General features: G+C 49.4%; 2 protein-coding genes across 7 annotated transcripts in view; both read right to left on the reverse strand.

Moving 5' to 3' along the window:
• Positions 1-27,762, reverse strand: part of NPHP4 (nephrocystin 4) — a 571,934-nt gene that overhangs the window by 366,974 nt on the left and 177,198 nt on the right. For 4 of the 6 annotated variants that reach the window (XM_085876134.1, XM_085876132.1, XM_085876131.1 and 1 more), the window contains one exon: positions 6,872-7,021. The exons of 1 other annotated variant lie outside the window; for it this stretch is intronic. In XM_085876134.1, coding sequence (XP_085732260.1) covers positions 6,872-7,021 — 150 coding nt within the window. Of the gene's footprint in view, positions 1-6,871; positions 7,022-8,344; positions 8,366-27,762 lie in introns of those variants that run through there. One more of the 6 variants, XM_085876136.1, reaches the window with a different exon arrangement.
• The window catches only part of LOC147029035 (uncharacterized), a 45,682-nt gene continuing 27,165 nt past the window's right edge, over positions 9,246-27,762 (reverse strand). The window contains exon 4 of the mRNA XM_085876109.1: positions 9,246-9,355. Coding sequence (XP_085732235.1) covers positions 9,246-9,355 — 110 coding nt within the window. The remainder of the gene's footprint in view (positions 9,356-27,762) is intronic.

A 27,762-nucleotide genomic window follows, 5' to 3' on the forward strand; every position in this document is an offset into this window, starting at 1 on the left:
TGCTGTATCATAAGTATTCTGCATTCAGCAATATGCATATATTTTTACATATATATATATATATATATATATATATATATATATATATATATATATATATATATATATATATATATATATATATATATACGGTTGAGCGGCTAACACCAAATAACTGTCCCACACTTTGGTTGTCTGCATTGCTTCCCAGTTTCCAAAGAACATTGGTAACTCTTTTTTTCACAAGTATGCACAGAGAGACTATTGTGTCTTGTCTTGCCAGGCGTGGTGTCAGGTTGCAGAAAGTGTAATAAATGTGTTTCTCGACGTGCAGAAATTTTTCGCCACTGTGCGTCAATGAATGTGCTGACCATGTCCCACCAGTCAGAGGATCTAAGGGAGCTACACAGGGATCTTGTGCGTTGTAACAGACATAACTAGAAGGGCACTTGGTTGAGCGCATACCTCCGCCACACAATGCCTGATCCAGTAGAACATGTCGGAGCCAATAATTTTTTGAAATATCAGGCTAAACGTACATCACTTTCAGTCCATTTTCTCAATGGCGAAGAATCATTTTTAAAATAAAACAAGTGAAATCCTTCAATACAGCGCGTGTGGTGAAGCAAATGAGTACACTAATGTTAAAATATGCAATTTATGCTTTTTCAGTTGAAAAACAATTAAAAAGCGTACTCAATATTTGAAATGTAAATATCTTGTTATTATTGTGATAAGCACCTTTATCTATAACAGAAGGAATGAAATTGTTCGATACAGCGTGGCAGGAAGCCGCAAAAGAATGATGGCATAAGAAGAACTTAGCTTTCAGCGTTCGACGCGAAATGCAATGGTGGGGGGAAATGAGGTCTTTTGTTCGTTTGTACATGAGAGGGGAGCGTTTCTTGGGTTTTTTTCCGTCAAGCAATAAATTCAATGGTTTTCTCATGTATAACACATTAGTTTCACAAATTTCCATTGAAATACTTGGGTATTTCCGTCGATTGTCGCAATTTCCGTCTAGGTTACGCACTGTCATCTCCCGGACGGCCATCATTGGCTGTCTTGAGGCACGTGGGGGGGGGGGGGGGACACCGGAGACGTGGTAGACACTGGGGACATTTCAAACTCGGTGCAATTGTATAAGGCGCACGCGCTGTAAAAATTCTCGTATCCAGATCTGGATCCGGATCTTCACCAAAATTGAATCAATTCGTCCGTGTCACCCACCCAACCTGCGCATCAGGTTTCGTCCAAATCCATCAACAACTTTTTTCAGATATCGTGCTATGTATCGCTTTACCCTTGTTTCTCAATGGTGAAGAATCACTTTAAAAATTCCAGTAGTCAGATCCGGATCCAGATCTTCATCAAAATCGAATCCGTTCGTCCGTGTCCACCAAATTTCATCCAAATCCGTCCACAACGTTTTAAGATATCCTGTACACAAACAATCACACAAATAGACAGGGGTGAAAACATAACCTCCTTCCACCTTTGGTGGTGGAGGTAATAACTCATAACTCCTGCCTCTGCAAGAAAACAATTCTAAAAAAAAATAACCTTATACATGCCTTGATATTAATGTGCAGAGTGATCAGCTGACTAATTTATCTCGTTCTAGGAAACATTGGACTGCAAATGTATATGGCAAGGTGGGGATGAGCATTTCAAGAACTGAGTTTTAAAAAGAAGTTCAGAGAATGTGGGGCAGAGGAGAAAATAATTTAGGGATTTGAGGCGAGCAAGAGGTGGGGGGAAGTGAGAGAGTGAGAGTGAGGTTATGTGAGCACAAGGGTAGATTGAAACGAGATGGAGGCAATGTGACTGAAAGGGGGAGAGAAATGAGATGGATGTGATCTGATAAGAGGAACAAGAAGTGAGAGTGAGGTGATGTTAGCGAAGTGGGAGATATAAATGAGAGTGAGGTGATGTGAGCAGAAAGAAAGGGAGATTAATGAGCAGGAGGAGGTAATGTGACAAAAAGGGGGGGAGAGAGAAATGAGGGGGGGAAATGATATGATTATAGAATGAAGATGAGGCATACCTTTTTCATACCAATAGTTGGGACATGTTTGATGAAAAAGCTTCCACTTAGCATTGAAGTTTCTTCATTTCACATTCAATTGCGTATTGATATAAATCGTTAAAAACAATGTCCTCTTGTGTTGTCATTTTCTACCAAAACAATATATATGCTGAATAGAAGATACATTCTTTTCAAATTGCTCAAACCTTATGAGAGAACGATAATCTTGAAAGATTACAACACGAACACAGGCATGAAGAAGCGTGAGTAATTTACGCGTGGTGTATTTACGTTTGGGACGTTATAGTCAGTCAGCAGCGCTGCGTGGGCTGACTTGCTTGACTCGCTACGTTATCCTCATGATATACAACACACACACACACACACACACACACACACACACACACACACACACACACACACACACACACACACACACACACACACACACACACACACACACACACACACACACACACACGGAGCAGCGATGGATAGAAGGAGAAGGCATGAAGTGAGGGAGGAGATCAGTGTGCAGATAAGCATGATAGGAATAGTGGTAAAGGGCCAGGTGAAATGGACAGGGCACCTGGTGAGGATGGAGGAAGATAGACTTCCAAAGAGAGCAGATGCATTGAAAGAGCAAGGTAGGAGAAAAAGGGGTTGAGTGAGGTTGAGTTGAGATGGGAGGATTGTGTGAAGAGGGATGTCAGAAAGGTGGAGGTGGATGGAGAGTGGTGAGAGATAGCTGGTCGAGAAGTGTTGTGGATAGAGCAGAACAGCAACTCAATACTGGTGGGCCTCACGCCATATAAAGAGATTTTTAGGAAGAACGTATTTGGCGAAACAAGCACGTGGACGCCAAAAGGTGTACAATCGATGCTGATATCTCAGATCCCCATCTGAGATATAAAAGGAGCTCAGTCTCGGCATGCCTGCATGCGTCCGTCAACAACTGATGGCCACTCCCTTCGGGAGCGGGCGCTTCTAGTATTAACAATTTAAGGTTGGTCAGCTTTGACGCAAACACTGCACGATAAACCCGGCTATCAGGTGTCTTCCAAATTCACAAATTAAACCAAATCGTCCATCAGAGAATTTTGATATGTCACCCCCCCAACCCCAAACCCCTATCTCCCTGGCCCCCACCCCCACCATATGACAATGGCAACCACAAGCAGTTTGAGGATCGATAGCTGGTCCACAAAGTCTGATAAAGGTTTAGCAAAACCATTTGCCAAGAAAGTCAAGACAGGTGATACAGAGTGGCATCAGGTGCAAAAGGTACAATTGGCTGTTGAAACAGTGACGCCAACATGTATTGACTTTGTTTGTGTCACTTAAAATGCCGAACAAGTTTTAGAAGTGGAGTAAAGAAAGGCACCACTGACCTCACAAGATACTTATAATAATCATTGCATCAACCCCAAGGCATTGTGCTTCATTATGATGATTGATAACTCTCTTCCATTTGTCAAAAGTATGGATTGCCCCTCTCCATCCCCACAGATGCAGAAACATTAACTTGTGCAAACATTTCATTGGTAGTTTTTGAACACTTCAGATCTATGAATTGATGACTTTAAGAGGTTATATCATATAATATTCTTTCAACAGATTCGTGTTTGGTGATACCTTCCTCCAGGTGCTATATTCTATGTGTACAAGGCCAATATATCACCTTTCATGAAGTATTACTACCATATTTGGGCTGGTGCTCCGGCCTTTCACCTATCTCTCCTTGACAGAATCCAGTGACGTGCTGCCACTCTTATGGGACAGGAGTTGGCATCATCCCTGGAACCTCTCTTAGTCCGCTGCTCTGTTGTTTCTCTGAGCCTTTTCTACAGATATTGTTGCAATTCTGCAAAAACGCATACCTCTAAGGCAACGGCACCCAACATAGTGATCCCCAGGCGGTTATTTCGTTAGTATTCGTGCAGTCAGACCTTCTCATGTCTAATGGGTTAACGGGATGAAGTGCATTGTGTGGGTCTTATAGTTCGGTCTAATTGTATCTCTATCTGCCATTCAATCCTGATTTTCATTCCAACTCTTTCCTATTATCCATGATACAAATCAAAGTAGGCACCGCATCCAGGCGGCCACCTGTGCAAATCACAAAGAAGAGAAACTCTACACCTTCACTATTACAGGATGCGCCTGGCACGCCCTTTCATTCAAATCTGCGCGCCGATTTACAACGCGTTTCTCACCTTGCTCAACCTCCGCTTACCAGAAGCACCACCTCGACCAGCAACATCTTCTACACAGGAAAAATCACCCCGTGCCTCCAAGCATCTCCGCATTGATGAAATTTGCCACCAAACGAGCGTGCTGCGCAGGTCAGGTCACTTGGATCGCGTGGCGCGGGGACGGGCCAAGCACATTAAGAGCACCAACCGCAGCTCGCTGGGGGTGCCCTGAATGAGTATGCGGGACCGACATGACCCTCAGCCAGTCACCAGAACATGGCCCGGGAGTTCGGTTAAAGGCTCCGGGCCACGTCACGCCAGATGTGCGAATGAGGCCGCTTCTGGCCCAGGAGGCTGACAGGGTGGAGCCGGGATCCAATGGAAGGGCATGATTCGGATGACGGTGCGTAGCTTCGGGTCATGGCCTCTCTCTGCCTCTCTCTGCCTCTCTCTGCCTCTCTCTGCCTCTCTCTGCCTCTCTCTCTCTCTCTGCCTCTCTCTCTCTCTCTGCCTCTCTCTCTCTCTCTGCCTCTCTCTCTCTCTGCCTCTCTCTCTCTCTGCCTCTCTCTCTCTCTGCCTCTCTCTCTCTCTGCCTCTCTCTGCCTCTCTCTCTGCCTCTCTCTCTCTCTGCCTCTCTCTCTCTCTGCCTCTCTCTCTCTCTCTGCCTCTCTCTCTCTCTGCCTCTCTCTCTCTCTCTGCCTCTCTCTCTCTCTGCCTCTTTCTCTCTCTGCCTCTCTCTCTCTCTGCCTCTCTCTCTCTGCCTCTCTCTCTCTCTACCTCTCTCTCTCTCTCTCTCTCTCTCTCTCTCTCTCTCTCTCTGCCTCTCTCTCTCTCTGCCTCTCTCTCTCTGCCTCTCTCTCTCTGCCTCTCTCTCTCTGCCTCTCTCTCTCTCTCTCTCTCTCTCTCTCTCTCTCTCTCTCTCTCTCTCTCTCTCTCTCTCTCTCTCTCTCTCTCTCTCTCTCTCTCTCTCTCTCTCTCTCTCTCTCTCTCTCTCTCTCTCTAGAGTGGCGACCCATCCAGGATTGTGCCCAATAGCCAAGGAGACTGCTTAAGCAGCACTATCACTCTGCACAGAGTATGGTCCCAATCTCCTCCTCCTCTCTCTCTCTGCACTTTGTCCGCCTGCCTGCTTCGCCAACTTCTCCGCCTGCCTCGCCCACTTCGCTCGGCTGCATCTGATCCGGTAAGGGGATCTGGTTTGAGTCAGGCATACCAAGGGCGTGTCCCCGGGTAATTAGATCACGTGACCATTTTAGGTCACAGGTTTCCATTAGATGGAGGACCCTAAGTCACGTGGTTGAGTTATTGGTATTCCCTGTCAATTAGCGACCCGCCGCGTCACGGAGTTATCCATGTGCAACGGCCTGCAATTCTGGAGAGTCTGGTGAGAACCCGAGGTAGCTTTCCCCTCCTCGTGGTTTTCTCGCCCTGACCCCGGGTCTGCAACTACATTTTCATGGAATGTAATCCGAGGGTCTCTCACAAGTTGATCCACCTGAGTGTACTTTTAGTGCATTCCACACATTTGGCAGCTTCTCCACATCCATGCACTGCATCTCTCCCAAGGACAAAGACTTTGAGGTTACTCTTCCAGTCCAACAAAAATATTAAAAGGAGGACATTTGGCAAACACAAGTCCGAACTTGTAAGATCTTAACTGCAGTATGTGATCATCTTGAGCACACCTTTCAAATGTGCTGTATCTGTGACATCGATGACAGGTAGATGCCATAGCTATACTGCTCTCAGATTAATGCAGGTGGAAGTTCTTCCTCTATTTATAAACAACAATATAAAAAGACTTTGTCAATGGAGGCATAAAAATTGACAAAAGAAGAAGCCATTTGACTCATAATGCTTAGCTATATCCCAAAGGTATTCAACTATCTATAAATTTCCCAATACAAGACTATATTCTACAGGGTGAGTTTATATTCTTCAGGTGTAAGATTTGTTTATACCCTCTACCAGGGTGAGCCACAATCCCCAGGAGTAATAACATATTACGGTAATAACAGGAGTAAGAATGAAATATTACGGTAATACAACAATTACAAAATGGAGAACAACGTAGAGAAAAATGATCTTGTGCCGTGACGTCATGCAAATGCACTCGGTGTCTAAGAAGGTTTTGTAATTGTTGTATTACTGCAATATTTTATTATTACTCCTGCTATTATGCATTACTGAAATACGTTATCACTCTTGTGGCTTATGGATCACCATGATACATGGTATAAACAAATGTTGTATAAGCCGCTAAACCGTGTCCTGGGACTTATGGCTCACACTGCATATGAGGTACTTCAAAACATACAAAAGGGAATTGTATGAATCCAATTTAACATTCACATCAGTTTGTAATTAACTTCAAGAGAGGCCTACCTTTATGAAGGGAATTGAGCCTATTCTTTCCAAAGACTTCTCAAAAAGTGATAAGAAAAAGGAGTAGCCAGCACATAATGGCCAAATGCTTTTTGAGAGATTTCTTGGAAACTTTAATGTTGTCAAAAATAGTTGGATTTATATCCTCTACATCGACATTAAATTGGCTTAAACTATCAATTACTTTACAAGACTACTGCATACGAGTATAAACAGGTGTATACCTCAAGCCATGGCGGTTACTAAATATTTACACATGGAATCAAGTGACGAGGTTTCTCACCTCATCCCAAATGACTTGACGTGGTGTGCCCACCATCTGCGATTTAAAGGGCTGTGCCTGTCCCTGCCAGGTTCGACCGAAGAAGCGCCGGAAAGTGAGGTCATAGAGAGTAAGATGCAGCTGGAACTTTGAACTCTCCGTGGATAGCTTCTGCATGTGCGCGCGCGCACACACACACACACACACACACACACACACACACACACACACACACACACACACACACACACACACACACACACACACACACACACACACACACACACACACACACACACACACACACAATTTCACCCCACACCACACAAACGAGTTAAAATATTTTAGCAAAATACAGTACCACATAAATGTGTAATTCTTAGTCGCCGAACTCTCAAAGTTTGGTCATACAAAATATGCAAAGAAACAAGAGCAGTACTCGGTGGAGCGCATACTTCTGCTTGGATGAATAGTTTAGTTTTGGATCCCACTGATAAACCAGACCTGGATACGTTTTGAATCCGGACTTTAAAAAAAAAATCGAATCCGCTTGTTCTCGTCACCTAACCAACTCGTCTACCTAGTTTGGTCATCACTCGTGCATAACTTTTTGTGATATTGTGCCATTATATCGTTTTTGGCCCCATCTCTCAATGGTGAAGAATGACTTTAAGAATTCTAAGATCCACATCCGGATCCGAATCTTCACCAAAATCTAATCATTTTGGCCTTGTCACATACTCAACTGTTCCAACAAATTTTCTCCAAATCCGTCCACAACTTTTTGAGATATCCTGTTCACAGACAAACAGACAGACAGAGAGACAGAGAGACAGAGGTGAAAACATAACCTCCGTCCACCTCCAGTGGCAGAGGTAATTAAGCCTTTGGCAATGGTTATCAAATTAAATATAAAAATTTACACATATATTTTGTCAATAATTGCCAGCAACTGCTCTGCCCCATCATGGATTAAATTGAATCAAAAAAATCTAAACATAATTGCCATCTCCTACAATGAGGTATTAGCACAAGGGCTGTTACTCACACAAATCAGAGAGATCAGCAACGTCCGTTTATTATCTCTCCAAGCTCCTCCAGTCTAGCTCCCTCTGCTCTCTCAATGCTCCGATCCTCCCAGCTCTGCTGGGATCCGAACTGCACACCTCCACTCTATTCTTCCTCTCTTTTTTTCCCCCTGTGTGTGGAACTGCCTGCCCATGGCAGTTTAATCCTATTCTTCTCTCCAGGGCTTCAGGTTGGTGGGAAACCAACATCTCACATCATTCCCAATCATATCCACACACATTTCAACCCAAGCTAATTATACCTGAACCAACCTTTCAACTCATACGTTACTGAATCATGACTATAAATGATGTGATGAAGTTGTGGAGGCACTGAGGAGTCTGTGCAGCTGATATTGAATTTCAATTTCAATGAAAAAATCAATGAGGGAAAGGCTGTTTCTATCATCATAATCATATTAATTACCTGTGACTTCATAGATCAGACTTCATTCATGCTGCCGTTTCTGTGAGCGAATAGACCCAGTGATGCCCATATCCTCTCCAGGAATATCAATAACAGATACAAAAAAAACAACAAAGGCAAAACAGGAAGAATTGTCAACCCCCAAACCCCATTCCTGAGGTCATACATTTCCCTTCCCTTCTTCTTATCTACTCCTTTTGCATCTCCCCAACTTGATGCTTTACTCAATTTCTCTCTCCTGCACTCTGAATATTAACGTTAAAATTGTCCCTTCAGTGACAGGTTTTCTGTCAAACAAAGGATGGGATCCGGACCTTCATGAAAATCTCATCAATTTGTCCTTGTCACAAGCGCAACATGTCGACCAAGCTTTGTCCGAATCCATCCATAATGTTTTGAAATATCGTGCTATATATCGTTTGTGGCCCGATCTCTCTCTGGTGAATAATCACTTGGAAATTAAAAAAAAATTGTTGTATCCAGATCCGGATCTTCATCAAAATCGAAACAATTCGTCATCGTCACACGTCCAACCTGTACACCAAGTTTCGTCCGAATCTGTCTGGAAGTTTTTAGGATATCCTGCACACAGACAGCCAGCCAAACAGACAAAGAGTGAAAACACAACCTCCATCCACCGTCAGTGACGGAGGTGAAAACAATTCTCCAAATTGTTCACCTTGCAGATTATTATATCCAGGGCAAACTTCCCTCCAAGAGACGTCAGGCTTGTTGCCTCATCTAATTCTGGGCATTAAAAAAATCCTGTCACATTTCCTTGTAACGAATACGTGAAAAATTGCCACATTAATGTGGCCAGATGAGAAAATTAACACATTTGTATATCACTAATTATATTTTCATGAAAAAAAAATTAATGTTTCAGCTGCAAAACATCGAGCTACACAGTGTTGCATTTTCCTGGTGCATTGTTGCTAAAGCACCGACAAGTGTTGAGTGTGGGCAGGTGGCAAACGAGGCCTTGAAAACGCTCTCCAACCGAGGGCACCCCTGAGTGTGGGCGAATGTTTTCAAGGAATGAGGAGAATGTCATTTTGATTTAACTTGCTTCAAATTCCATCTCGTCCATTACAACAATGCCATTGGAGTGGACACACTATTATGGACAACTACAGCGAGTAATACCATCAAATGCTTGGTTGAATGCCCCAGTGAAACTTGGTGAATTATATCTAGAGGCAATTATGTTAAATCAGATTACAAAGAAAGAAAACTGTAAATCACAAATGTATTGCAAAATCACACAGACCTTCTTAACTCTTAGCTTAACTGTTGTATCCCATAAGCTTTCAAATGATGACAACTCAGGTCCCTTTTTGTGTAACTTGAAGAGGTACATAGCAGGATTTCAATTAGATGAGTTTGCCTCAATACCATCAAAGTACCCTGGTGTACATCAGGTGCAGCGGATATGCATCACAGGATGGACTAAACATAGTTTGCATGGGTTTTAAATATGTTAGTGAAGAACAACATGCTGTCTTTTGATTAAACCTGTCAGTAAAGCAACGGGTATGAACACCTTGTATGTCTGGTGTGGTTGTGGGGTGGCGGAGGCTAATCTCTTTTTCGCACATGCAATAGAAATATACATATATATATATGTATATATATATATATATATATATATATATATATATATATATATATATATATATATATATATATATATATATATGATGTCCCCAAAAAATATACAACTTTTAAAATGTTTCGTTTGATCCTAAAAAAGCAGTAATTTTGTCACAAATGCTTCATTTCTTGTTGTAGAGACCCTGAAGTTTATTGTGATACCAAGCAAGCGCCAGAAAAATGCCAAGACTGACCGTACAACAACGAACGAAAACTGTTGAACTTTGGCACCAGCCGAAAAGTGTCATACAGGTGCAACGTCTTTACTCGAGACATTTCGGTATCCACTTGCGCCACGCGCCAAACTTTCGGACAATAAAGTGCACCATCGCAAAGTTTACCAATGTGGGAACCATCTGTGACCTTCACAAGGGTCACAGTGGTCGGAAGAGGACGGGTCGTAGTGAAGAAAATGTGGAAATGGTGAGACAGGCGGTTGTTCAGAGTCCAAAAAAAATCGATTCGACGACTTTCTGCCGAGACAAACATTCATAAGAGCACCGTTCAGAGGATCCTTCGCGAAGACTTTCTATACCTTTCCATATCTTTTGTATGCCTTTCCATACAAAATTCAATCGGAAACGGTGCTTACTGATCAACAGAAATGCAAACGACTCGACTTTGCAAATTGGTTCTCAGGAAAGTTGGAGGAAGATGCAGACTTCCTCAAATAACTTCACATGACAGACGAATGCCATGCTCACTTGTCCGGGGAGGTAAACAAGCAAAACTTTCGGTACTGGGGAACTGAAAATCCTGGTAATGCATCAACTGAACTGGTGCCTCGATCTGTTCTCAAAGTCACCATGCGGGTGGCGGTTGGTTGGGATGGGATAATTGGTCCATACTTCTTTGAAGATGACCAGGGATGCACTTGCACGGTAAACCAGAGGAACTATCGCAAAATGATTCAGGAATTCTATCTGCCTGAGCTACGTACTCAGGCCCAAAGGAGAAACAACCTGATCCAGATGAGAACCCAGTGGTTCCAGCAGGATGGGGCACCGGCCCATACAACCAGGGAAACAAGGCGTTTTCTCAACCAACATTTTCAGGGCCGCTTTATCTCCCTCTACGAAGACGCTGAGTGGCCACCGTATTCCCCTGACCCTACTCCTCCAGACTTCTTCTTGTGGGGGTATCGCAAGGACAGGATCTATGGAAACCCTAGGTCTCAGAATCTTGATCAGCTGAAGCAAAACATCCACCGAGAAATCCAGAACATTCCTCAGGAAACGTTTCCCAAAGTGATGGAGAACATGACAACGCGTTTGCAGGCAGTGATTGGACAACGTGGAGCCTACGTCAAACATGTGGTCTCAAAGAAAACGACGATTCTATAACAAAATTTAAATTTTGGTGGCAATTTTGAGATTGGTACAATAAACTTCAACCTTTCAGCTTTCTATCCAGCCATATATCTTTTTTAAAAAATATATGTTATGACCATCCTCTTTGCAGATGAAAAGTTGTATATTTTTTTGGGACACCCTGTATATATATATATATATATATATATATATATATATATATATATATATATATATATATATATATATATATATATATATATATATATAAATATATATATATATATAATATATTATATATATATATATTATATTATATGTTATTCGACTTTCGGCTGCTCCCGTTAGGGGTCGCCACAGCGGATCATCCGTAATGATCCGCATACTGATTTGGCATAGGTTTTACGCCAGATGCCCTTCCTGACGCAACCCTGGTCGCCTCTTACAGCACAGTGATAAGGATTGGGTTTCGCCATGATTCCGGGCTGCCCTCCACCCTCTCATAGTGCGGCCCAGCACAGAGCTCCCGTCCTCAAGCGATTCTCCAACCCAAGCCTCCGAGTAGCCGGATGACAGGCGCACTCCACTACACCCGGTATATATATATATATATATATATATATATATATATATATATATATATATATATATATATATATATATATATATATATATATATATATATATATATATATATATATATATATATATATATATATATATATATATTGTTGCGGTTGAGGAAATTCGCAAACCACCATTCAGGTCCCGTAGGTGAGATATCTCTGTAAGTACATGTGTAGTTCGCCCCAAACCCGTTGTTTTGAGGGAATAAATGTTATTCATTCGGGCTGCGACCCTTTAAGATAGCCGTTTTTCTGTTCTATCTTTATTTTGAACCAACCACGTCTCAACCGCCATCACACAACAACCATCAACCGCAACGCCGCTTCACAACAACAACAACGCCAACAGCCACGACTTTTACCTTCACAACTCGCTCCCGCAAACATCGCATCACCGCCATTCCAAACGTCGCCATGGCCATGGACCAGCACTTTAAACCCTCCACCAACTTCCCCTCTCCTTCTGCGGCCATTCCCACACCGCTTGTGGGCACCGAGCGTCAGGCTGTCCTGGCCTCGTGCGGGACGCGCGCCGAGCCGCGGGTGCAAATAGCGGCCTTTCCGAGGAGAAGTCGGATCAGGAATGATACACGCCCACTTCTGATCCGTCCAATCAACAAGCGCGGGGCGGTTTGGCCCCGCCTCCAGGCGCGTCGGTGTAGAATCGATATATGCAAATTCGAGGATCGGGGGAGACTCACGCCCCTTTTTCTCCGTCCAATGGGCGAGCGTGGCTCCACCCCCGAGCTCGTTCTGATCCAGAAATTTGCATATGGGTTCTCCTGCCGGACTATAAAGCGCCGAGCGTGGGGTTCGTTTTGAGTTGGAAAAGAGTTCGAGGCAGTCAGAGTTGGAGAAAAGGTCGAGGCAGTCAAGTCGGGTCTGGAGAGGAGCAGTTTGTGGAGCCGTGAGTCAAGTCGGGTCTGGAGAGTGGCAGACTGTTGGGGTTCGGAGTCTGTCGGGGAGCTGCAGAGAGGGGAAGCCTGAAGCCTGGAGCGCGGTCGAGGTGGTTTGCTGCAGTCGGCTGAGGAGAATTGGGGAGGAGGTCGAATGGCTCGGGTCCAAGGCAAGGAAGACGGCGGTCGGCGACGAGGTCGCAGTGGAGTCGCTCGTCGCGGGACCCAAGCGAGCCAGCTATCCTCTTTCCACAGAGCATCAACAATTCCCCCATTTTTTTCCCCCCGCGCTGAGATAGTGCGAAAAGGGGGCACCGCTCCCACCCCACTCCAAGCAGTGCCAACGAAACCCGCGAAGGAGCGCGGAGTCGGGGCGCCGTGACATTTGCGGCTCATCATCAAAGACACGGGTAGGATCCACCCGGTCGCGCGGCCCACAGGCCCCGTCTGTCCCCTTGTCTTTGAGGGTGGCCCTTTTCTTTTGAGTAAATGTGTTGTCGGCGCCATCTGTAAAGTAAAACTGTGTAAGTGTTGCCGTGTGCTCACGTCGTCGGTAGTAGATCTGCATTGTTGTGTTTCTTTTGTAACATCTGCTTTTGGTGCATAATTGTTGTAATTGTATATGTGTGCTCTCCGTGTGCCGCGGAATAAATGTGAATTATGTTGAACTGTTTTCCCGTTTCGCTTCATCTTTTCTTTAATTGAACCTCCATCTTGCTTCACGTAAAGGGTTGGTAGTGGGCTTAATACGCCCGATAATTAATCGGAACCATCGAGGTCGACGATAAAACCACTCGGTTATCCCGATAGTACAGAACGGGTCGCTTAAGTGGCCCGTGTCCGGAGTCGACCTGCGGCGAGGTGCGATCGCCCGGTCTACCCTCCGTGTGGGTACTTAGGGAGGTCGAATTTGGCGAACAACCCTATCCCACGCTGGGGGCCGATTGGCACGATCGTGGTGAGGCCGAAAGGCCCACTCGTGACTAGTTCCCGGCGTTAGTCCGAGAGGGTCACGACAGAATTGTCTGTTCGGTGGGCGACGTGGCGCGATTCGAGTTACGTGGCCGATCGCACGCCGGCGGGCGCGAATTCGCAACACTGGTATCAGGTCGTGGGACACAAACCCATACCCCTCCTCGCGGCACTGGTGTCGGAGAGCGGGAAAACGGGCTCTCCTGTCTCCAGCTAAATTAACGGGAATCGGTCCAGGGGTGAGAGGAGCGACCCCCGATTCCCTCCAAATTACGAGCAATTAAAATTAACCCTTTACGAGAAATAAGATGGCGTCTCAAGGCGAGCGGGAGCCAGGGGTATTAGAAATGGATTTAGAATGTGTAGAATCCATGGTCCAGAATGAAATCCCCGCGCAGGAAATGTTGGTTGTCCAGCACGAACTCGCCCAACTGAACCCAGAGCCCGAAATAGGTGCGGCGGCGGCCGCGGTGTATGACACCTCCCCTCCCCCTCTCCCCCAAAATCCCCCAATCCTTGCCGAATCGGCTCAGCTGAGTGCGTCCGACATGGCCCGGCTATGCGCCATGCTGGCAGGAATCAGTGGGGACATGAACGAAATGAAAAGAAAAATGGATACGAATACACAACAAATGAACGAAGTGAAAACAAAAATGGATGTGAATACACAACAAATGAACGAAAAGATGGATACAAACACAAACGAAATGAAAACGAATATGGAAACAAACGCACTCAAAATGAAGGAAGAAATGAAAGAACTGCGGGGTGAGACGCAGAACATGGGCCGAAGCCTGCAGGCGGGCATGAAGGCAGTAGCCAGGGAGCTTAAAATGGCGACGCCACGTGTGGGAACGAACGAGCTGGGAGGGGGTGCAACGGCTGTCAGGCCCGCAGTGGGGGCGGGTGACAATATAATTCGGGGGGCGTGTTGGGCGAGGCTGGTAAAGGTGACGGAGAGAGCAACAGTGACGGTGACCGAAAGGGAAAAAATAAATGGGGAGACCGAAACGTGTGAGACGAGACACGAGGTGACGACGGAAAGGAGGAAAGAAATAATAGTGGAGACACGGGAGATGGGAACGATCGAGGGAAGACTACACGATGAATTGGACGGGGTTAGAGACGCACACACACACGGAGGGAGTGGAGGATAATGGGGGTGAGCTGGGGGACTGGGTAGAGACCCAGTGCGAGCAGTTGGAAGGCCTCCTCCAGGAACGAGGGGAGGGAGTATGCCCCCCCCCGAGGCGAGTCACGACCAGGTGAGTTCGGTCGTGTCGAGCGAGGTCGAGGGGAGGAGTGCTGTGGACAGGTGCACGGAAAGCTTGGGGGGTATAGAGGCCCCGGAGCCCCTTGTGGGGACGCGAATCCCCAGTGTGGTTGTCCCGGTGTGTGTGGTGTCGAGGTGTGTGTTCAAGAGTGTGGCGAAATGCGTGCTGCAACGCACGCATAGCGCGGGTGCAAGGGCGTGTGTGAGAGCGACCGGGTGGGTGACAAAGACCCCGTGTGTGGATGAGACCCCAGGTGTGAGTGCCTCCCCGTGTGTGGAAGCGACCCCGTGTGTGAGTGGTGTGGTGGTAAGTGTGCAGAAGGGCGTGCTCCCCAGCACGCCGTGTGTAAAAGGAGCACCGCAAGTGGAAGAGGCCGTGTGTGTGAGTGAAACGGCCAGTATGAATGGAGCACCACGAGTAAGTGGAGCCACGTGCGCGAGGGAGGTGGCATGCATGAGTGAATGGCCGAGTGTGAGGGAGACAGCGTGTACGAGGTCGCTGTGTGTAAGGGAGATGTCGGTGGGCATGCGGGAGCACGCAGCCGCGTCTCCCGATGTGAATGTAATGGAATGGTGTATGAGCGTCGTGACATGCAGGTGTGCGTGGTTGGAATGGAGACGACGACTGCGACAGAGGAACAAAAGCCGAGTCGCGGCTGTAGCTGTTTCGGGAACCGTGCCGGGTTCACCCAGCAACGAGCGCAAGGTCCGTGCTGTGCAGCGCACGAGGCCCGCACGTGCTCGCTTGCGGGAGTGAAGCCCGGTCCGGAAACGAGCGTGGTGAATGTTGCCGATCCCGCGACGGACAAAGTTTAGGCAGGTAAACGAATTTGGACCGGACGGGTTCTGCACGCGGGCGTGTGTGTTAAGATCCAACGGGCAGAGCACATGTGTTCGCGTGCGGAACCCCTCGAGACGTGGGGCTTGTGTTTTTTTTATGCGCACGGTGACGTCATGGCTGCACGTGGGGTTGGAATCCGGCAGGAGGGGTATCCCTGCCGGATGGTACCGTCCAAGGAGGGACGAGGTACACGTGCAGCTGCATGACGTCACGGGCAGGGCCAAAGGTGCGCGGCTGTGAATTGCCGCGCTGGTGCACAGGTTGCGAGTTACCGCGCTGGTGCTGCGCGATAAAAAAAAAGCAAGCCTCGCTTCCGGGTGAACAGGATTCCCTGGGCAAGGGGTGGAAGACCCCCTGGCCTGGGCACAGGATGGAAACTAGTTAGCTGAGCTAGACCAGCTCCATGGGGCAGGTGTAAGTCCTCATGGGACCCGTGGAATGGATTAGGTAGAGGAATTGCAGCCAGATTTAGGGTGGGGAAATGATTTTTTTTTTATTATTTACTTAGGACAGTGACAGACTGTGGATGTGGAGTGGGGACGTAGTTTAGCAACGTAGTGTTAAAAGGAACGTGCTGTAGTTTAAGGGACAACGTGGGAGCACGAGTTAGTTAGGGGAGGGAGTAAGAAGGATGGCAGAGTTCAGTGCTGTGTGAGTTGAGAAGATGAGTGGAAGCATGTGCTTGATTAGTGAGTGAGGCCAGCGGGTCTGTGTGAGTGGAGCGAATGCGGAATGCATGGTGCGATGAATAATTGGGGGGAGGAGTGACTCCCGCCCAAGGGACCCCGGGGTCAGTGTAGAGTGAGTTAGCTGGGTTAGTCAAATTAACAAAAATGGAAGTCGTTTTGCTGTTGGTGGGAATGTAGGCTCGATACCCATTTGGAGGGGTGCAGGAGCCCTGTTGATGGGCTGGGAGCGTGGCTGCGAAAGGTGAGTATCGCTGAGTGGGTACCCCGGGCACCAGGCTAGTCGGCCGTAGTAGGCCAAGAGCCCATGAGGGGCCGGGATAGCGTAGTGGGCACGGGTGCACCCGCTTGGTGCGGGGGCCCGGGGCGCCATTAGCCGCGTGGGCAGTGTTGTGGGCACGGGTGACCCTCGGAAAGGGGCCCGGGAAGCCAGCCAGCCACGTGTGCGTTTCAGGGTAGGTGCCATGGGGGGGGCACTCCCCGGTGTTGAGGGAGCTGGTAGGCTCGGAGGCAGTGTAGTGCCCGGGGGTGCCATCGTAGGGGAATCGGCAGAGGATAGTGCCTGCCAAGGGAGCCACGCGTCCCAGCCATGAGACCGTGTGAGGGCACGGAAAGAAAATTGGGGGGCGAGGCCCGAAATTGTGAGGACACCAACACAGGCGACGGGAATCTGGGTTGTTAGAACCAATAGTTTAAGGGAGAGGCGCTTGTTGAAAGCCCCGGGGTAGTTTAACAGTTAAATGGTTAGGGTAGATTAGGAAGTGTACCCCTCCGCACCATCCATCCCTTCGCTCTTGTTGTGGGCCGCTGGACCCACTTTGGGTTAGATCGTTGAAGTCTGGAGAGGCCATTCTGAGGCTTCGTTGGGCCTCGACACAGGACGCTAGCTCTCCTTTATTCCCCTCTGGGAAGGGAACGTAGGGGTTGGGAGTAGGCTAGGTGACAGGAGAGGTTAGCCGAACAAGGACGATAAAGGGGGTTCAGGGACGAATTTTAGTGGGGAAGTAAAAATAAAAACAAAAAACAAAAATAAGTTGGGGCTAAATTGGGTTTGACAAATTAAAATTAAGGGGGTGGGTAGAGACAGTGACAGTCAAAGGCGATAGGTGGGAGGGAGACAGTTTGCAGGTCCGAGCCCGCCTTCCGAGTGGCCAGCACCACTGCACTCCCTCCACCAACCTGCACTGCAAGGAAAAGGCCGGCCAACTTCATCGGCAGCTGTGTTTTGCTGCAAGGCCTGTACCGGCCGGATCGTCTGCAGCTGTTTTCTGCAAGGCCTGTGCCGGCCAGTTCGTCTGCCGGCTGTGTTTGCCTGCAAAGGCCTTGTTCTGCAGGCTTTGTTTGCCTGCTGCCTTTGCCATGCCATGCCCACTGCCCCTGTTCACCAGGCCCGTTCAATTTTGCTTTTCCCCCACCACCCCCTGTTCATTTCCATGTGCGCCAGGATCAAGGCAACAGTTTGCAAGCTGCAAGAACTGCCCTGTTAGCAGCTACAACACGGGCCTGCAGTGGCGGCCCGTGCACCGTGTTTGCGTCCATCCATTCATCCATCCATCCATCCATCCGTTGTGTTCATTGCGTGTGCCACTTGAGCTGGCACGGAGACTGCGTTTGTGCAGCCCATGCACCGTTGTGGTTCACTGGGTTCATTTTAAAAAGGGAAGGCCTTGGACTGCGTGTGAGCAGCCGGCCATGTTCCCTGTCACCTGCATTGCATGACCCAGAGATTGCATGTGAGCAGCCTGGCTCCCTGCTAACTGCTTTCTTTTTGCAGAGTCCATTGATCCTGGGCCATGGTTTAGTGTAAAATTTGTAAGTTAAGGTTAAGATGTACTGTACATATGAGTGCGCCCCCGGCATGTCTGTCTTAGCGCCGGCAATTTTATTTAAGTCGTCCGTGTGAGTGGGTTTGTTTAGTTAGTTACTCAGCCTTCAGGTTATTTATTTTGGGGACACGAATACCATGAATGTCGCACTCAGGGATCCGTAGGTAAGACGTACTAGGGGAGAACTACACATGATGGCACACGAAAATTTGACGACTCGGGACGAGTCTGTAAAAAGGGGAGGGGGTAGTGTTGCAGTTGAGGAAATTCGCAAACCACCATTCAGGTCCCGTAGGTGAGATATCTCTGTAAGTACATGTGTAGTTTGCCCCAAACCCATTGTTTTGAGGGAATAAATGTGATTCATTCGGGCTGCGACCCTTTAAGATAGCCGTTTTTCTGTTCTATCTTTATTTTGAACCAACCAAGTCTTAACCGCCATCACACAACAACCACCAACCGCAATGCTGCTTCACAACAACAACAACGCCAACAGCCACGACTTTTACCTTCACAACTCGCTCCCGCAAACATCGCATCACCGCCATTCCAAACGTCGCCATGGCCATGGACCAGCACTTTAAACCCTCCACCACCTTCGCGTCTCCTTCTGCGTCCATTCCCGCACCGCTTGTGGGCACCGAGCGTCAGGCTGTCCTGGCCTCGTGCGGGACGCGCGCCGAGCCGCATGTGCAAATAGCGGCCTTTCCGACGAGAAGTCCGATCAGGAATGATACACGCCCACTTCTGATCCGTCCAATCAACAAGCGCAGGGCGGTTTGGCCCCGCCTCCAGGCACGTCGGTGTGGAATCGATATATGCAAATTCGAGGATCGGGGGAGACTCACGCCCCTTTTTCTCCGTCCAATGGGCGAGCGTGGCTCCACCCCCGAGCTCGTTCTGATCCAGAAATTTGCATATGGGTTCTCCTGCCGGACTATAAAGCGCCGAGCGCGGGGCGAATTTAGTTAGTTTTGAGTTGGAGAAGAGTTCGAGGCAGTCAGAGTTGGAGAAAAGGTCGAGGCAGTCAAGTCGGGTCTGGGGAGGAGCAGTTTGTGGAGCCGTGAGTCAAGTCGAGTCTGGAGAGTGGCAGTCTGTCGGGGTTCGGAGTCTGTCGGGAAGCTGCAGAGAGGGGAAGCCTGAAGCCTGGAGCGCGGTCGAGGTGGTTTGCTGCAGTCGGTTGAGAAGAATTGGGGAGGAGGTCGAATAGCTCGGGTCCAAGGCAAGGAAGACGGCGGTCGGCGACGAGGTCGCAGTGGAGTTGCTCGTCGCGGGACCCAAGCGAGCCAGCTATCCTCTTTCCCCAGAGCATCAACAATTCTCCCCTTTTTTTCCCCCCGCGCTGAGATAGTGCGAAAAGGGGGCCCCGTTCCCACCCCACTCCAAGCAGTGCCAACGAAACCCGCGTAGGAGCGCGGAGTCGGGGCGCCGCGACATTTGCGGCTCATCATCAAAGACACGGGTAGGATCCACCCGGTCTCGCGGCCCACAGGCCCCGTCTGTCCCCTTGTCTTTGAGGGTGGCCCTTTTCTTTTGCTTTTGAGTAAATGTGTTGTCGGCGCCGTCTGTAAAGTAAAACAGTGTAAGTGTTGCCGTGTGCTCGCGTAGTCGGTAGTAGATCTGCATTGTTGTTTCTTTTGTAACATCTGCTTTTGGTACATAATTGTTGTAATTGTATATGTGTGCTCTCCGTGTGCCGCGGAATAAATGTGAATTATGTTGAACTGTTTTCCCATTTCGCTTCATCTTTTCTTTAATTGAATCTCCATCTTGCTTCACGTAAAGGGTTGGTAGTGGGCTTAATACGCCCGATAATTAATCGGAACCGTCGAGGTTGACGATAAAACCGCTCGGTTATCCCGATAGTATGGAACGGGTCGCTTAAGTGGCCCGTGTCCGGAGTCGACCTGCGGCGAGGTGCGATCGCCCGGTCTACCCTCCGTGTGGGTACTGAGGTAGGTCAAATTTGGCGAACAACCCTATCCCACGCGGGTGGCCGATTGGCACGATCGTGGTGAGGCCGAAAGGCCCACCCGTGACTAGTTCCCGGCGTTAGTCCGAGAGGGTCACGACAGAATTGTCCGTCCGGTGGGCGACGTGCCGCGATTCAAGTTACGTGGCCGATCGCACGCCGGCGGGCGCGAATTTGCAACAATATATATATATATATATATATATATATATATATATATATATATATATATATATATATATATATATGTAAACATATATATATATATATATATATATATATATATATATATATATATATATATATGTAAACATATATATATATATATATATATACACATTTTCATACATATGCATATATATTTCCATTTATACATATAAGTACATATAATATATATATATATATATATATATATATATATATATATATATATATATATATATATATATATATATATATATATATATATATAAACACACACATATATCTTCATCTTCTTTCGGCTGCTCCCGTGAGGGGTCGCCACAGCAGATCATCCGTCTCCATTTCGCTCTATCCTCCACATCTTCCATTGACACTCCAACCACACGCATGTCCGCATCCTTGAACCTCTTCTTTTCCCTTCCTCTTCTCCTCCGACCTGGCGGCTCCATCCTCAGCATCCTTCTCCCGATAAACTCCGCTTCCCTCCTGTGCAAATGTCCAAACCATCTCAATCTCGCCTCTCTCACTTTGTCTCCAAACCGTCCTACCTGCGCTGTCCCTCTAATATACTCATTCCTTATCCTGTCCATCCTCGTCTCTCCCAACGAGAAGCGAATATATATGTATATATATATATATATATATATATATATATATATATATATATATATATATATATATATATATATATTGTTGCGGTATTCGCGCCCGCCGGCGTGCGAACGGCCACGTAACTCGAATCGCGGCACGTCACCCACCGGACGGACAATCCAGTCGTGACCCTCTCGGACTAACGCCGGGAACCAGTCACGGGTGGACCTTTCGGTCTCACCGCGATCGAGCCAATCAGCCCCCGCGTGGGATAGGGTTGCTCGCCGAATTCGACCTACCTAAGTACCCACGCGGAGGGTAGACCGGGCGATCGCACCTCGCCGCAGGTCGACTTCGGACACGGGCCACTTAAGCGACCCGTTCCGTACTATCAGAATAACCGAGCGGTGTTATCGTCGACCTCGACGGTTCGATTAATTATCGGGCGTATTCAGCCCACTACCAACCCTTTACGTGAAGCAAGATGGGGATTCAATAGAGGAAAAGACGAAGCGAAGCAGGAGAACAGTTCAATAATAAAGCACATTTATTCGCGGCACACGGGAGCACACATTCAATTCCACGAAATGCACACAGAAAAGACACAATGTAATTTACACAAAAAGCAAATGTAAAAGCGAAAACACAATGCAGAGCTAATACCGACTACCGAGCACACGGCAACACTTATACAATTCTACTTCACAGACGGCGCCGACAACACATACCCAAAACCAAGGAAAAGAATACCCTCAAGGATGAGGCGGGCCTGAGGCAGAGACCGGGTCGCGCCTACCCGTCTGGTGATGAGACGCGGAGCGGCGATGGCGCCTCAACTCCGCGGGCCTCGCGGACAGTGTCTGGTAGGGGGTGGGAAAGGGGCCCCCTTGGTCGCACTATCTCAGCGCGGGGGGAAACAGGAGGGGGTTGCTGATGCTCGGGGTATAGAGGATTTTTATTATCCCGCGACGAGCGTCTCCACCTCGGCCAGGTCGCGCTGTCGGCCTCCCTGGGGTGCAGCTCCCGACGCGAGCACCCCCTCGTCTGGTGTCGCTGCCTTTCCACAGCTCCGTCCCCTCCGTTCCGACTCCAACGCACACGACGAGCAGCTCCACCGCCCGCGAAGTCTTGACTCTCTGTTTCCGACTCTCCTACTCTCCTACTCTCCGCCTCTCGACTCTCTTCGACTGACGAACACGGTCCTTTTATCCACCCCGTAGCTTCGCCTTTGACCCCCTCCCTTCGACCTTTCACCTCGCTCCCCATTGGCCCGAGAAAAAGTGGGCGTGAAGGCTTTTTGATCCATAAATTTGCATATATCGATCGCCCTGGGGGCGGGGCCAATTCGCCCCTCGCTCACCGATTGGACGGCAAAAAGTGGGCGTGTGTCGTTTTTGATCCGTTTTTGAAGCACAAAATCCGTGATTTTGTACACGCTGTTCGACGCGCGCCCTGCACGATTCCAACACCGGTACCCACAGCGGGGCAAGAACGGTGGCGATGCTACGGTTGCGAGGTGTGACGGGAAGGTCGTGGCGGTTGTGGTGAAGCGGCGTTGTGGTTGGTGGTTGATGTTGTGATTGTGGTGGTAATCATGGCGGTTGGTCCAAAATAAAGATAGTAAAAGAAAAACGGCTATCCTGAAGAGTCGCAGCACGCATAAATGACATGTATTCCCACTAGACAACGGGTTTGGGCCTAACTACACATGTACTTACCGAGATACCTCACCTAAGGGACCTGAATGGTGGTTTGCGAATTTGCTAACCACAACACCACCCTCTCCCCTTTTTACAGACTCGTCCCGAGTCGTCAAATTTTCGTGTGCCATCATGTGTAGTTTTCCCCTAGTACATTTTACCTACGGATCCCTGAGTGTGACATTCATGGTATTCGTGTCCCCAAAATAAATAACCTGAGGGCTGCGTAACTATCTAAACAAACTCACTCATACGGACGACTTAAATAAAATTGCCGGCGCTAAGACATACATGCCGGGGGCGCACTCATATTTACAGTACATCTTACCTTAACTTACAAATTTTACACTAAACCATGGCCCAGGATCACTGAACTCTGCAAAGAAAAGCAGTTAGCAGGGAGCCAGGCTGCCCACATGCAGTCTCTGGCTCAAAACAATGCAGGTGACAGGGAACGTGGCTGGCTGCTCACACGCAGTCCAAGGCCTTCCCTTTTGAACTGAACGCAGTGAACCACAACGGTGCATGGGCCGCACAAACGTAGTCTCCGTGCCAGCTCAAGTGGCACACGCAATGAGCACAACGAATGGATGCATGAACACAAACACGGTGCACGGGCCGCCACTGCAGGCCCGTGTTGTAGCTGCCAACAGGGCAGTTCTTGCAGCTTTCAAACTGTTGCTTTTACGATCCTGGCGCACATGGCAATGAACCGGGGGGGGGGGCAAAGCAAAAATTGAACGGGGCTGGTGAACGTGGGCAGTGGGCATGGCATGGCAAAGGTGCAGGCAACACAGCCCGCAGAAGAAGGCCGCTGCAGGCAAACACAGCCGGCAGATGAACTGGCCGGCACAGGCCTTGAAGTACCACAGCTGCAGATGATCGGGCCGGCACAGGCCTTGCAGCAACACAACAGCTGCCGATCAAGTGGGCCGGCACAGGCCTTGAAGTAACACAGCCAGCAGATGAAGCTGGCCAGCCTTTGCCGTTCAGTGGAGGTTGGTGGAGGGAGTGCGGTGGTGCTGGCCACTTGGAAGGCGGGCTCGGACCTACCTACCTGTCTCCCTCCCAACCTATCGCCTTTGCCTGTCACTGTACATACCCACTCCCTTAATTTGTGAAAAACCAATTTAGCCCCCACTTATTTTTTTGTTGTTTTTATTTTTACTTCCCCACTATAAATCGTCCCCTAACCCCCTTTATCGTCCTTGTTCGGCTAACCTATCCTGTCACCTAGCCTACTCCCAACCCCTACGTTCCCTTCCCGGAGGGGAATAAGGGAGAGCTAACGTCCTGTGTCGAGGCCCAACTCAAGCCTCAGAATGGCCTCCCCAGAGTTCGGCGATCTATCCAAAGTGGGTCCAGCGGCCCACAACGACAGCGAGGGGATGGATGGTGCGGAGGGGTACATCTCCTAATCTACCCTAACCATTTAACTGTTAAACTACCCCGGGGCTTTCAACAAGCGCCTCTCGCTTAAACTATTGGTTCTAACAACCCAGATTCCCGTCGCCTGTGTTGGTGTCCTCACAATTTCGGGCCTCGTCCCCCAATTTTCTCTCCGTGCCCTCACACGGTCTCCTGGCTAGGACACGTGGCTCCCTTTGGCAGGCACGACCCTCTGCCGAATCTCCCGCTATGGCACCCCCGGGCACTACACTGCCTCCGAGCCTACCAGCTCCCTAACACCGGGGAGTGCCCCCCATGGCACCTCCCCTGAAACGCACACGTGGCAGGCCGGCCTCCCGGGCCCCTTTCCGAGGGTCACCCGTGCCCACAACACTGCCCACGCGGCTAATGGCGCCCCGGGCCCCCGCACCAAGCAGGCGCACCCGTGCCCACTACTCTATCACGGCCCCCCATGGGCCCATGGCCTACCGCGGCCGACTAGCCTGGTGCCCGGGGTACCCACTCAGCGATACTCACCTTTCGCAGCCACGCTCCCAAGCCCGTCAACAGGGCTTCTGCACCCCTCCAAACGGGTTTCGAGCCTACATTCACACCAACAACAAAACAACCTCCATTTTTCAATTTGACTAACCCAGCTAACTCACTTTACTCTGACCCCGGGGTCCCTTGGGCGGGAGTCACTCCTCCCCCCAATCACTCATCGCACCATGCATTCCCCATTCACTCCACACACACAGACCCGCTGGCCTCACTCACTCATCATGTACTCACCTCTCAACTCACCAACTCTTCAACACACACACCACTGAACTCTGCCATCCTTCTATCTGCATCCCCTAACTAACTCGTGCTCCCACGTCGTCCCTTAAACTATAGCACGTTCCATTTAACCTACGTAGCTAAGCTACGTCCCCTCTACACATTCACAAGTCTGTCCATGTCTTTGAATAATCCCATTTTATTTCTCAACCTAAAGCTCACTAAATCCCTCGACCTAATCCATTCCACGGACTCCATGAGGACTTACCCCTGCCCCATGAAGTCGGTCTAACTAAGCTAACCCTTCCCCCTAACTAGTTTTCATCCTGTGCCCCGGGTAAGGGGGTCTTTCACACCTTGCCCAGGAATCCTGTGCACCCGAAAGTGAGGCTTGTTGTTTTTCCTTTTTTTTTTTTTCCATGCGCAGCACCTGCGCGGCAACTCAGAGCTCGCGCACTTTACACCTGCCCGTGACGTCATGCAGCTGCACGTGTTCCTCGTCCCTCCTTGGACGGTACCATCCGGCAGAGATACCCCTCCTGCCGGATTCCAACCCCACGTGCAGCCATGGCGTCACCGTGCGCATAAAAAAAAAAAACACAAGCCCCACGTCTCGAGGGGTTCCCCACGCGAACACATGTGCTTTGCCCGTTGGAGCTTAACACACACGATCGCGTGGAGAACCCGTCCGGTCCAAATCCGTAGTCCTGCCTAAACTTGTCTGTCCGCGGGATCGGCAAATCCACCGCGTGCGTTTCCGGACCGGGAGTTCACTCTCGCAAGCGAGCACGTGGTGGTCTCGTGCGTTGCACAGCACGAACCTCGTGCTCACTGTTGGGTGAACCCGGCACGGTCCCCGAAATAGCTGCAGCCGCTACTCGGCTTTCTCTCCTCTGTCGCCGTCTCCGTCTCCATTCCACACACGCATACCTGCGTGTTACGACGCACACAGTCCACTCCATCACATTCACACCGGGAGATGCAGCTGCGTGCTCCCGCATGCCAACCGACATCTCCCTCTCATACCGCTCTCTCACACACACGGTCTCCCTTGCACACAGCGACCTTGCACACGGCCGTTCACTCACGCATGCGGGGGCACTCACCCGCGGTGCCTCATCCACACACCGTGCCCCACTCATACACGCGGGGGCACTCAACCGCGGTTCCTCATCCACACACGCGGGGGCACTCAACCGCGGTGTCTCATCCATACTCCGTGCCTCACTCACACATGCGGGGGAACTCACCCGCGGTGCCTCATCCACACTGGCCGTTCCATCCACACACACGGCCTCACTCACACACGGCGTGCTGGGAAGCACGCACTCCGGCACCATCGCCACCACACCACTCACACACGGGGTCGCTTCCACACACGGGGACGCACTCACACCTTGCACCACACACACAGGGACAACCACACTGGGGATTCGTGTCCCCACAAGGGTCTCCGGGGCCTCTACACCCCCCAAGCTCTCCGTGCACCCGTCCACAGCACTCGTCCCCTCAACCTCGCAAAACACGACCGAACTCACCTGGTCGTGACTCGCCTCAAGGGGGCATACTCCCTCCCCTTGTTCCTGGAGGAGGCCATCCAGGTGCTCGCACTGGGTCTCTACCCAGTCCGCCAGCTCACCCCCATTGTCCTCCACTACCTCCGTGTGTGTGTGTGCGTCACTTACCCCGTCCTCACCGTGCAGTCTCTCCTCTATTGTTCCCATCTCCCGTGTCTCTGCCAACTCTTCACCCTTTACCTCCCTTGTCTCAACTATTATTATTTCCTTTGTCACGGCCTTCATGCCCGCCTGCAGGCATCGGCCCATGTTCTGCGTCTCACCCCGTAGCTTTTTCATTTCTTCCTTCATGTTTGTTTCCATTCCGTTCATTTGTTGTGTATTCGCATCCAATTTTTGTGTATTCGCATCCATCTTTTCGTTCATTTGTTGTGTATTCGCATCCATCTTTTCGTTCATTTGTTGTGTATTCGTATCCATTTTTTGTGTATTCGCATCCATTCTCGCTGTCATTGCCGCCAGCATGGCGCATAGCTGGGCCATGTCGGATGCACCCAGCTGAGCCGTTTCGGCCAGGGTTGGGGAAGGGTTTTGGTGGAGAGGGGGGGGGGAGGTGTCATACACCGCGACCGCTGCCGCACCCATTTCGGGCTCTGGGTTCAGTTGGGCGAGTCCGTGTTCCTGCACAATCAACATTTCCTGCTCGGGGATTCCATCCTGGACCATGGATCCCACACATTCTACATCCATTTCTAATACCCCCGGCTCCCGCTCGCCTTGAGACGCCATCTTGCTTCTCGTGAAGGGTTAATTTAGCTCGCTAGTAATTTGGAGGGATTCGGGGGTCGCTTCTCTCACCCCTGGACCGATTCCCGTGAATTTAGCCGGAGACAGGAGAGCCCATTTTCCTGTTCTCCGATACCAGTGCCGCGAGGAGGGCGATGAATTTGTATCGCACGACCTGACACCAGTGTTGCGGTATTCGCGCCCGCCGGCGTGCGAACGGCCAGGTAACTCGAATCGCGGCACGTCGCCCACCGGACGGACAATCCAGTCGTGACCCTCTCGGACAAACGCCGGGAACCAGTCACGGGTGGACCTTTCGGTCTCACCGCGATCGAGCCAATCAGCCCCCGCGTGGGATAGGGTTGCTCGCCGAATTCGACCTACCTAAGTACCCAC

This window comes from Eptatretus burgeri, chromosome 4 (assembly GCF_056783735.1).
Source record: "Eptatretus burgeri isolate ZD-2024b chromosome 4, Ebu_testis_v1, whole genome shotgun sequence".
In the NCBI taxonomy this organism is placed as follows: domain Eukaryota; kingdom Metazoa; phylum Chordata; class Myxini; order Myxiniformes; family Myxinidae; genus Eptatretus; species Eptatretus burgeri.